The sequence below is a fragment of the Nerophis lumbriciformis genome, linkage group LG05 (genome assembly GCF_033978685.3).
Source record: "Nerophis lumbriciformis linkage group LG05, RoL_Nlum_v2.1, whole genome shotgun sequence".
Classification (NCBI taxonomy): domain Eukaryota; kingdom Metazoa; phylum Chordata; class Actinopteri; order Syngnathiformes; family Syngnathidae; genus Nerophis; species Nerophis lumbriciformis.
The window spans coordinates 46,827,833-46,840,332 of record NC_084552.2 but is presented as its reverse complement, the minus strand read 5'-3'; the positions used below and the strand labels follow the sequence as shown (position 1 = coordinate 46,840,332).

General features: G+C 40.6%; 1 protein-coding gene across 22 annotated transcripts in view; it reads left to right on the top strand.

Annotated features, from left to right (window-relative positions):
- Positions 1–12,500, top strand: part of LOC133605969 (ELKS/Rab6-interacting/CAST family member 1-like) — a 149,292-nt gene that overhangs the window by 16,787 nt on the left and 120,005 nt on the right. For 12 of the 22 annotated variants that reach the window (XR_009815206.2, XR_009815205.2, XM_061959423.2 and 9 more), the window contains exons 3-4: positions 4,367–4,444; positions 4,617–4,772. Coding sequence is in view for 18 of the 22 variants with exons in the window: in XM_061959423.2 (XP_061815407.1) it covers positions 4,367–4,444; positions 4,617–4,772 (234 nt within the window). In the remaining 4 variants the exon portion in view is untranslated. Of the gene's footprint in view, positions 1–4,363; positions 4,445–4,616; positions 4,773–12,500 lie in introns of all 22 variants that reach the window. The other 10 variants (XR_009815203.2, XR_009815202.2, XM_061959419.2 and 7 more) reach the window with 1 other exon arrangement.

The following is a 12,500-nucleotide window of genomic DNA, read 5'->3' as shown; positions in this document are numbered from 1 at the left end:
AAAGCGATAATGAGATTCATCTATTCCACCTAATGTCCTCAAACGCCAACAAGGTTTTATTTGCATACTGTGATGCATATTAACCAAGCAATAGCAAATTTGTTATTGTAAGAGCTAACACAGAGGAACAATTTTTAATAAGCCATCTACTGAGCTGCTTCTGCTGCTGCTGAATCGCCTGTGAGTTTGTAAAAGTTCATGCTGGATCATAAATCACGCATAGAAGGCTGTGGCCATAAGTCGAGAAGTATGTTGAATTTATCATCTAAACAAGACGTACAAGTATTGTGCTGAAAGATACAAGCATCCCATCAATCTGCATCCCAGTGAGGGCGGACATTATGGCCTTGTTCACACTGCAGGGCAATTCAGATTTTTTTTACCCATACTTTATGGGACCAGTATCAGATTTTTTTCATGTCAATGTTAAAAGTGTAATTCCAATTTTTTTCAAATCCAATTAAGGCCTCTTTTGTATGTGGATATAAATCAGATATGTATCTGAACGATTGGGTCACGTTCGTCTGACTAAAACGTCATCAAAAAGCGACACATGTCATAATTCTTCGCCAAAATAGACGGTTGCAAAAAAGAATTGTTGAGGAATGAGCAGAAAACAGGCAAAAATAATATTTTAATAATTCCCGTCAATGTTTCACCACTGCTGTGTCTGACTGCTTGTCTACACGCTCTTCAGAGCAGATGTTGACGCAAATGTCCCACAAACTGCAAGAGCCAAAATGCTTGCCTTATTCCTTAATTTTGTTCAGAAAATTTTGACTTTGATTGGATAGGATAACATAGGTTAGACTTTATTTATCCCACAATAGAAAAATTGCACAAAATACCTGAAATAACCACAAATGAGCCGGGATTGAGACCTACTAGAATTGGAGCCATGTTTACTTCTGTAAACACTGCAGTGTGATGTCATGACATCATGTCCGAATGCGGGTCTGATTGCGTTTACATTAGACATCACATTATTTTTGTATCAACTGCATAAAAAGATCGGATTTGCCAAAAAAAAACAATCTGATTTGGACATCCTACCCTTCAGGGTGAACACAGTTTAAAGGGGCTGTTTGCAACATTTACACAGATGCCTTGAGGGCGCCAACTTTCCAATGTATTTTACACAGTATATCCTGCCCTTTTACGGCTTCTAGTATATAATGACGTAATTACGTACATACGTAACACATGCACACACATTAGCCTTGGGTGTTGTCAGCTAAAGGCCCGGCCGACCTGTCTGACAAGCCTGTAAATGTGTGTTAGTCATGTATGATGTCTTTTTGTTATTTTTTTGTGTGTGATGTGTAATGTCTAGTGTTTAAATGTACGGCAGTGACAATGAATTTCCCCAAGGGGACCAATAAATCTAATCTAATCTAATCTAATAATATAAGTTTGAATAGCTAGCGTTAGCTGTCATTGAATGTGTATTCTAGGATAACAACATGACTTCAAATTGTTCGTTGCTTCTCTTGGACTGCTTTTGTATGTGTGCACGCGCTCCCTGCGCGTATGTGTTGACGAAACACCAATCATTTTATTTGGGCCAGTAAAAAAATGTATTATATAAATTTTGTAATTGTGAAAAATATAGACAATTGTCAAATGTGTTCTGTTAAAGGAGAAACATTTTTGGAATTTTGCTTATCGTTCACAATCATTATGAAAGACATGACGACAGGTGTATTTTTTTTTTAATGCTTCCTAACTTGAGATGTCCGATAATATCGGCCGATAAATGCTTTAAATTGTAATATCGGAAATTATCGATATCGGTTTCAACCTCCCGATTTTCCTGGGAGACTCACGAATTTCAGTGCCCCTCCCGAAAATCTCGCGGGGCAACCATTCTCCCGATTTCCACCCGGACAACATTATTGGGGGCGTGCCTTAAATGCACTGCCTTTAGCGTCCTCTACAACCTGTCGTCACGTCCGCTTTTTCTCCATACAAACAGCGTGTCGGCCCAGTCACATAATATATGCGGCTTTTACAAACACACAAGTGAATGCAAGCATACTTGATCAACAGCCATACAGGTCACACTGAGGGTGGCCGCATAAACAACTTTAACACTGTTACAAATATGCGCCACACTGTGAACCCACACCAAACAAGAATGACAAACACATTTCAGGAGAACGTCCGCATCGTAACACAACATAAACACAACAGAACAAATACCCAGAACCCCTTGCAGCACTAACTCTTCCGGGACGCTACAATTGTACAATATACACCCCGCCCACCTCAACCTCACCCCCATTATCGGACATCTCTAATCCAAACTCATACATAAATGTAAATAAAAGTCAGCTGACAGCGGAGTCAATGGTAGGTCTTCTACTTCGCCCATAAAACCCAATAAAAAACATCCAAAACGCGCCAACAATACTCCATTTACATTTTGGGACTTGAATACTAACCAAGTATTAGTGATATTGTTATTATAGGCGCTAACGCATACAAACTATTTATAGCGGCGCCGTGATCACGAGCTTGAGTGCCAATGTTGACATCATCGACTGATCAGCTGCTTCCTCGCTTCCTTGCTCGTCAAACTTTATTGTACTTCATAAATGATGCCTCTCACCTGGATAGTAGAAGGATGAAGACGTATTCCGACAGGTTGGTACACTTTGACAGTCAATTTAGACCTGGCAATGGCGAGAACGACACGAAAAGACACTTTGTTCCACCACCCTGTTCTTCGCAAGGCTAATGAGTCAGTCATTCTTCATCTGAATGAGAAGATAGGAAAATCCCAGTAGTCGGCATCCTAATGACAGCATATATTATACAGTAAGTGATTTTTTATTATGTTTGTTGGCGCTCATGAAGTCTGCAGTGAGTAATAATCAGTAAGGTTAAAAAAAAAGAAAAAAAAAAGCGACTGTCGTCATGCGTTTTTAAAATAATTGTGCCGCGTATGCTTAAAATAATGAAAATACATAAATATCAAATGTTATTATAAATGTTCCCGTTACTACATAACATTTATACTAACATCATGTAAATAAAACCGTAATGAAGGTGTTTGGATGTTTTTTTTAATAGGCAGAATAGAGCGGCATAGAGATTGAAATGACATTGCGACTGCATACTCTGCATTTTACTCTTACCAAAATATCGTTTTAAAATGTGAGAACAAATATATATTGGAGTTTGTAAAAAGTAATTTCCAAAAAATTAAACAGATGAAACATTAATTTAGCTGTTGTGACTAATTCTGGCATATTTATTGTGACGCTTTTGCTCATATGTGGATCAATATGCATTGTCCTAATCCAATACAATTATTCAATATAGAGTTACCTATGGAGGCAAAAACAAAAATGTAGCATATCATTACATGCAAATAAATAAATTCCATCTTTGAGACCATTAGTGTACAAATCTTCTGTCTTGAATAAAATACCTGTGTAAAGAAAAATGTAGCATTGAGATGACTCTATAGCTTTAATGGGTTGATAAAAACAGGCTTTTCTACTGCATCATGGGCACCGCATCTTTAGTTAGCTATGTGCAGAGCAACCGCTTTAATGATCATTTTCCACTGTGCTTCTTTCCTATCATACATGGTACCTTGTGTAAATGATTCCACCACAGTAAGTTGATTTTAATGGGACTTTGTTGTTGGTTGTTACGGTCTTTTTCGCCTTGTAAAGCTTTGCATTTCCCGCACGTGACTTAACGCTTAGTAAATTTGTTGTGGAGTTGTCTTTTTTTAAACAAACTTTGCAGCGTGCAGTCTCGTCTGTTGCTGCAAATCTAAACCACTGAAAACACTATTCTTTTCTTTGGGAAAAAACATCTCGGTCTTGTTTACGTTAGCATTAGCCATGTTTTGCTAGGCTTGTGAAACTCAACTAAGGAAGTAAGGGGAAGGTTGTAACCTACGGAAGCTCCGGGGGGCCAAAGAATACTGGAGCAGAAGGAGAAAAACATTTTTTTTTTAATCGTCTGCAACAAAAAACTCAAATTTGTCGATAAAAACTATTTATTGCCCAGGTTCAAGAAATCGGATAAAACACACTTTATAGCCTCAATGGGTCTTTTAGGGGAAATAGTTTAATGTCTATTTTAGTAAATGCATCTGTTCAAACAATAAAGTACTTCATGAAGCCACGTTTTAGTTACATATCAATCTCTATATTAACGTAATGAATTAAAATGAAAATACCTCTGGTTTAGAGATTTTCTCAGCATTTTTAGATGAGATTAGAAAGAGATTACTCAGATTATTTACAGATCATATTGACTTAATCGCCATTTCTTTTCATCCCTTGACAGCACCAACAAATGTGTTTCTTATTAAAATGCTAAACTAATGTGTGTGTGTTAGCAGGTGAGAGAGGGCGCCATGACGGACCTGCAGACCCAGCTGAGAGAAGTCCTGAGAGAGAATGAACTTCTTCGCAGAGACGTAAGATTGGACGAATTCTTTCTTTGCCCGTTCCTCGTCCCTTCCTAATGTTTCGTGACGAGCCATTCACTGAATTGTTTGTGTGATCCTGCTCTCTAATGAGCAATCTGTAAAAAGAACATGTAGAATCCACAAAGTTTTATTTTGAAGCTGGAATGTCGCTTTGTTACAGTTAGATGCCAGGGAGTCCAAGCTGAGCTCGTCCATGAACTCCATCAAGACCTTCTGGAGTCCAGAGCTGAAGAAAGAACGTGCGCTGAGGAAGGACGAAGCCACAAAGATGGCCGTATGGAAGGAGCAGTACAGAGTGGTGCAGGAGGAAACGCAGGTAAATTATTAGAGAAAAGGGTTAATTAAGCCTGCTCGGCATAATCCATAAGAATTTAATTGACTTGAAATGGCTTTATCTGATCAAGACATATTGATCAACATATGAGAAAAAACATTCTAGTAAATATGCCAGAATTAACATTACCCATTACTCAGCATCAAGGGTTGGAATTGGGGGTTAAATCACCAAAATGATTCCCGGGCACGGCCACCGCTGCTGCTCACTGCTCCCCTCACCTCCCAGGGGGTGAGGGCGATGGCTCAAATGCAGAGGATAATCTCACCACACCTAGTGTGTGTGTGACAATCATTGGTACTTAACTTTAATTAAAAGCTCAAATGCATCTGTTGTCCAAATGCATGCACCATACAAACAGACAGCATCATACATACTTACAAAATGACTTATATTGACAATGATTATTGTCAATATAAAAGTAATCAACTGCATGAGTACAGGACTGGTTTGTCTTAAACATTATTTTAGTGTTTTTGAAGGCTGGGAAGTTGTTATAGTTTCTAAAATGAGCTGCTAGTGTGTTCCATGTCTGTGTGACTCCATTTGGTCACTGTTTGTTCAAAATGGCACTTGGTTAACGCTCCAGTATTGTTAATTTGTTTGCTGTATAAAAACTTGTAATGGCGTAAAGATTGTTCAAAACCTTGAAAACAACACATCCATCCAAAAACATCTTTAGTACTTGATGCAGTTTTTCTTGCTGCCGTAAAACAGAGCAGACAAAGCGCGTGGATTTCGGATCGGGAAGATACTTGTCTGCTGGCAGGAGGCGAGAGAACACATTGCTTTGTGTTGCGTTGTCACTCACGGCCACGCAGTGACTCATGCACTAGTGCCGTCTGTGTGTCCCCGCTTAAAAAGGAACGGTTGCACTGAGACATCAACACTCGGCGAGTCCTCACATAAGATATTAAAATATTCTATTCACACGCATTAAAGTTTGAGTGTACTGTACATGAAATATTCCCTTTTTTTACTTTCCCTTTCAGCCCCACTGCTTTCTTTTCATGTACATCTTATTTCTGTCATCACACAGTGACTCAGCTCTCTCCCGGATTCCACATTAGAAACCTAGTGGCTGCGCTAATTTATTGCTACGCGCCCCGCGGACAAACACGCGCCCACAGACACGTTGTGTCACGCCCCCCCTAACCCGCTGGCTTCCCTTGCTGAGGAATGTGCACCTCAGCTTCGCTTCCTTCTCTTGTACCTTTGCTCCAGTCATTCTTAGCCATGACGACCACCATGGCAACCTATCCCTGCTTTGCACAACAAGCAGCAAATGTACACAGACTTCTTGACCAAGAAGCCATCATGTGCAATCTTGGTGAGCGCATATTCTTTTCTCACTGTAACATTCCTGCATTAGATGTGACCAGGTAGAATTTTCCACTTGACAGCAGGTCACCATTGACTCCTCTCTCCTATTCTCTCGCCATCTGGGCCTGTGGAGCAAGCCTGGTCATAGAGCTACAAGATAGTGTGACCAAAGACCAGGACTGTTCAGCTACATTGGTCTGGGGGCCGCGTTTTCAGTGGACAAAGGACTCTTCTTTTCATTATTTGAGTCTTAATCTCTATTTCATGTCAATGCAAGACTCTGTCAAGGACCCACTGCAAAGAATGTTAGTCAAAGATCCTCTATATGACAGGAGAGCTTAGCTGTTTTTAAAGAACTACTGCCAAAACCTAGTCAAAAATCATTTACAGTATATGACAGGAGAGCTTTGCTGTTTTGAGCTCCGTCCTGCAAAAACTGCAAGTCAAAGATCTTCTCTATGACAGGAGCGCTTTGCTGGTTTTAAGGACTGTTTGCCAAAAACTGCAAGTCAAAGATTCTTCATATGACAGGAGAGCTTGGATGTTTTTAAGGACCTACTGCCAAAAAACTGCAAGTCAAAGATCCTCTAATTGACCGGAGAACTTTGCTGTTTTTAAGGACATACTGTCAAAACTGCAATCAAAGAGCCTCTAAATGACAGGGGAGCTTTGCTGTTTTTAAATACCTACTGCCAAAAACCTAGTCAAAATCCTTTATATGACAGGAGAGCTTTGCTGTTTTTAAATACCTACTGCCAAAAACCTAGTCAAAATCCTTTATATGACAGGAGAGCTTTGCTGTTTTAAGCCTGTCCTGCACAAACTGCAAGTCAAAGATCTTCTCTAGGACAGGAGCGCTTTGCTGGTATTAAGGACTGTTTGCCAAAAACAGCAAGTCAAAGATCCTTCATATGACAGGAGAACTTTGCTATTTTTAAGGACATACTGCCAAAACTGAAATCAAAGATCCTCAAAATGACAGGAGAGCTTTGCTGTTTTTGAAGACCTACAGTCAAACACCTAGTCCAAAATAATTTATATGACAGAAGAGCTTTGCTGTTTTGAGGCTGTTCTGCAAAAACTGCAAGTCAAAGATCTTCTCTATGACAGGAGCGCTTTGCTGGTTTTAAGGACTGTTTGCCAAGAACTGCAAGTCAAAGATCCTCTAAATGACAGGAGAACTTTGCTGTTTTTAAGGACATACTGCCAAAACTGCAATCAAAGATCCTCTAAATGACAGGAGAGCGTTGCTGTTTTTAAAGACCTACTGCCAAAAACCTAGTCAAAAATCCTTTATATTAAAGTTAAAGTACCACTGATAGTCACACACAGAGGGTGAAATTACCCTCTGCATTTGACCCATCCCCCTGTTCCACCCCCTGGGAGGTGAGGGGAGCAGAGAGCAGCAGCGGTGGCCGCGCTCAGGAATCATTTTGGTGATTTAACCCCCAATTCCTTGATGCTGAGTGCCAAGCAGGGAGGTAATGGGTCCCATTTTTATAGTCTTTGGTATGACTCACTACCTACCGATCTCAGGGCGGACACTCTAACCACAAGGCCACTGAGTAGGCAGGAGAGCTTTGCTGTTTTGAGCCTGTCCTGCAAAAACTGCAAGTCAAATATCTTCTCTATGACAGGAGCGCTTTGCTGGTTTTAAGGACTTTTTGCCAAAAACTGCAAGTCAAAGATCCTTCAGGTGACAGGAGAGCTCAACTGTTTTTGGGACTTACTGACAAACTGCTAGTCAAAGGCCCTCTAACCTTACAGCATGAGAAGTAACATAGCATCTAGGGCAGGGGTCCCCAAACTTTTTGACTCGGGGGCCGCATTGGGTTAAAACAATTTGGCCGGGGGGCGGGCTGTATGTATATATATACATATATATATATATATATATATATATGTGTATATATATATATATATATATATATATATATTAGATATATATAGCGCACTTTCCGCGCGCGCGATGATGTCACGTTATCGATGAGAAAATGCATTTTTAGACAATATGATTTGCCTGATCGGCTAGGAGACACAGTGAGTAGCAAGGGGTACAAAGTGGATAAGAAAAGACAGAAAAAAAAAATAATTTTAATTTATTTATTTATTTTTTATTTATTTATTTATTTTTAATAATTGGTCCTCAGCCCCTTGGGCCGTAGTTTGGGGACCCCTGATTTAGGGGTTTCTATCCTATGCTGTGATGTATTAACCTGAATTACTGTACAATTGCATAATAATGCATCGTTTTGCAACCTACTGCTTTATGAACTCACTGCACTTCCAACAACACAAATAGATCATCCTCTATAAAAATGTTAGTAGCTCTCAAGTTTTGAGCAGAACTTGTGGATTGGACCGATGTCAGCTGAATAGTCGTGCCATCGAGTGTGCGGTCAAGCCTTTTCTCTTCTCGCTCACGGAGAGAGAGAGAGAGAGAGAGAGAGAGAGAGAGAGAGAGAGAGAGAGAGAGAGAGAGAGAGAGATTAGTTTCGCTGCAAGCGTTTGATCGCTGCAGGTCAGCACGGCTCACATGGAGGAAAAAAAAGGGAAGCACAAGGAAGGAAAAATAGGCGTAAGGAATGTCTGGAATGCCTTATGGCTTCCTTCATTTCCTTCAACCTTAATGTCTGTGCTTCCCTCCTAATGATAGCCAGCATTTCTTTATCCAGTAATCCACTAAACAATAAAGTACTGTCTTTCCGCTAAATAGTGCAGGCTGTACTCCAGAGGAACTGCGTGTCCTCAGTGTGTGAGTGTGTGTGTGGGTGTGTGTGTATGCGTGTGTGTATGTGTCCAAAGAGGAAAGAAAGGGGCTGTGTGTTTGAGGCTGATTGTTGCGTGTGTGTGTATCCATGCATTTTATTTATTTATTGTTTCTCTCTCCTCCATGTAAAAGTAGGCTGCAGCTGTGCCTGTGAATGTGTCTGTGTGTGTGTGTGTGTGGCCATTAGAGACAGTTAAACAATCATGAATTACATTTAAAATAAATGATGAAGACAATTTAATGAGAATACAGAAGAAAAATACAGTAAGAAATGGTTCTTGAATGCACAACGCTGCACTCGGCGTGCTGACTTGTTAAAAGTCGTATAATCTGCTGCTCAGCACTTACTGTTATTACATTTGGCTTTAAAGGGAAACTGCACTTTTTTTTGGAATTTTGCCTATTGTCTACAATCATTATGAGACAAGAAAACAAAAGTTATTTTTTTTCTTTTTATTTCCAACATGTAAAAATCGTCTCGTTCTAGGTGGCTAGCAATGCAGCTAATGGGAGAAATCGATTCTACCATTAAATCCCTTTAAAAATGCATTCAACAATACTTCATTTACGTTCCGTAACCTGTAAAATAACCAAGCTGTAGCGACATTGTTATTGTAAGAGCGAACATTGAGGAACTTTTATTCTATCGTAGTAACACATCAGCGTGCTTTGGTATTAGCCGTAAAAGCTAGCTACCGAAAGAGATAAGCTAGCTTCTACGTCAGCACAAAACGCGTTTAAGTTTGTAATGCACAACACAACGCGATGAGACACCAATCTGTCCTGACTGAAAAACATGAACAATCATATTACAGTATCTGTAAAGTATTAGCCCACATTTCATGTTTTGTTTGTACATAGCTGAGCTAGCCAGACAGTGTCTGTGATGTAGTTGTACTAACACACATGGCGTGCTACGTGTATCATGATCAATATAAAGTGTGACTCACTCGATGGACAGTTGTTTGTCTGGTCCATCTGGACGGGGACGTTTCCTGTTGATTTTGGGTAAGCACGCCATTTATGCCGAAACAGCTTGTCTCCAAAACCACATTTGCAGCTTCGACTGACTCTTTTGGCTTCCGTCTGCTCCGTCTTACCTTCCTTTCTGCTCGCTTCTATAAGCAGTAGTTCATCCTCTGTACATTCAGCTTTAAAAAGATAAGGTTGTGAATCCTCATTTGTCCAAAAATAGTTGTCTTCGTTGTCAGTTACCAAGTCTGCCCTGATTAGAAAACACTTGTGTTTGATTCCGGAAGTAGGAACACACATGTTGCCAGAAGTCGGAAGTGGGCTGCTATGGAAACAGAAATCAGTGCGCTGAAGAAATAATTCTGGGCAATATCCGGTAAATATTGCACATATTACATATTGTTATGAACGTGTTTGTTAGTACATAATATATACACTTGCAGTGTGTATATAAAATGTTGATGGAGGGTTTTGAAGTCGAAGGTGACCATTAGCCGCATCTGATAATACTCATATTTAACTACCACAAATGTGTATTGGCCCATCTCAGATACCTTTCATATATTTTTTGTACAAGGTTCATAAGATTAAGAAGACTCATTTGAGTAACAGGAGTGAGATTTTAGCATATAATTACCAAATACATGATGAAATATAACCTCATGGCATTTAAGCTAATAGCATGAGGTCGACAACATGACTGATTCAACGAAGCATTGCATATTAAAAATAAATAACATGAAAATATAATTTGGTTAACAGGAACGTGCTGAGGTTTTAACCTCATCCCAGTCTCTTCAAATCCATCCATCCATCCATCCATCCACCCATCTTCTTCCGCTTATCCGAGGTCGGGTCGCGGGGGCAGCAGCCTAAGCAGGGAAGCCCAGACTTCCCTCTCCCCAGCCACTTCGTCCAGCTCTTCCCGGGGGATCCCGAGGCGTTCCCAGGCCAGCCGGGAGACATAGTCTTCCCAACGTGTCCTGGGTCTTCCCCGTGGCCTCCTACCGGTCGGACGTGCCCTAAACACCTCCCGAGGGAGGCGATCGGGTGGCATCCTGACCAGATGCCCGAACCACCTCATCTGGCTCCTCTCGATGCGGAGGAGCAGCGGCTTTACTTTGAGCTCCCCCCGGATGACAGAGCTTCTCACCCTATCTCTAAGGGAGAGCCCTGCCACCCGGCGGAGGAAACTCATTTCGGCCGCTTGTACCCGTGATCTTGTCCTTTCGGTCATAACCCAAAGCTCATGACCATAGGTGAGGATGGGAACGTAAATCGACTGGTAAATTGAGAGCTTTGCCTTCCGGCTCAGCTCCTTCTTCACCACAATGGATCGATACAGCGTCCGCATTACTGAAGATGCTGCACCGATCCGCCTGTCGATCTCACGATCCACTCTTCCCTCACTCGTGAACAAGACTCCGAGGTACTTGAACTCCTCCATTTGGGGCAGGGTCTCCTCCCCAACCCGGAGATGGCACTCCACCCTTTTCCGGGCGAGAACCAGTCTCTTCGAATATACAGAAAAATAAATGCTTACTTCTGGTATTTTCATGGCCTACAAAATATGTGAATGATGCAACTTCCTGTGATCATGTGACTTGTGGAATATTCCTCATTTTGTCGGAGGGGTAAAATGTGTGAGGGTAACAGGACTAAGTGAAAACCCAGGAACCAGGGGCCTCATATATTAAGACTTGCGTGGATTTCTTTAAAAAAACAATGGTGTATGGTCAAATCCCCCCAAAATTCAATTGTATTTAAGTGTGTGCACCCATTAATCCAAGCACATTTATTTTGCACATCCCAATGAATGTAGTCTTAAAGGGGAACGGCACTTTTTTTTGAACATTTTTCCTGTCAGTCACAATCATTAGATAGACGTATGGACGGATGGATTTCTTTTTATGCATTCTAACTTGTAAAAAAACGTGAATAAAAGTCCGCAATGGGAGGTCCTCTATTTCGCCCATATAATCCAATAAATAATAATTTTAAAAAACGCCAACAATACTCTATTTACATTTCGTGATTTGAATATTAACCAAGCATTGGCGATATTGTTATTATAAGCGCTAACGCAGACGAACTATTGATCTCAAGCCTGTGTACAATTTCGACATGATCGACTGGTGAGGTGTTTCCTCGCTTCCTTGCTCTCTGGAAGATTATAGTACAAAACCTAAAACCAGTGAAGTTGGCACGTTGTGTAAATCGTAAATAAAAACACAATACAATGATTTGCAAATCCTTTTCAACCTATATTCAATTGAATAGACTGCAAAGACAAGGTAATTAACGTTCGAACTGGAAGACTTTGTTATTTTTTGCAAATATTAGCTCATTTGGAATTTGATGCCTGCAACGTGTTTAAAATAAGCTGGCACAAATGGCAAAAAAGACTGAGAAAGTTGAGGAATGCTCATCAAACACGTATTTGGAAAATCCCACAGGTGAACAGGCTAGTTGGGAACAGGTGGGTGCCATGATTGGGTATAAAAGCAGCTTCCATGAAATGCTCAGTCATTCACAAACAATGATGCGGCGAGCATCACCACTTTGTGAACAAATGCCTGAGCAAATTGTTTAAGAACAATATTTCTCAACCAGCTATTGCAAGGAATTTAGGAATTTCACCATCC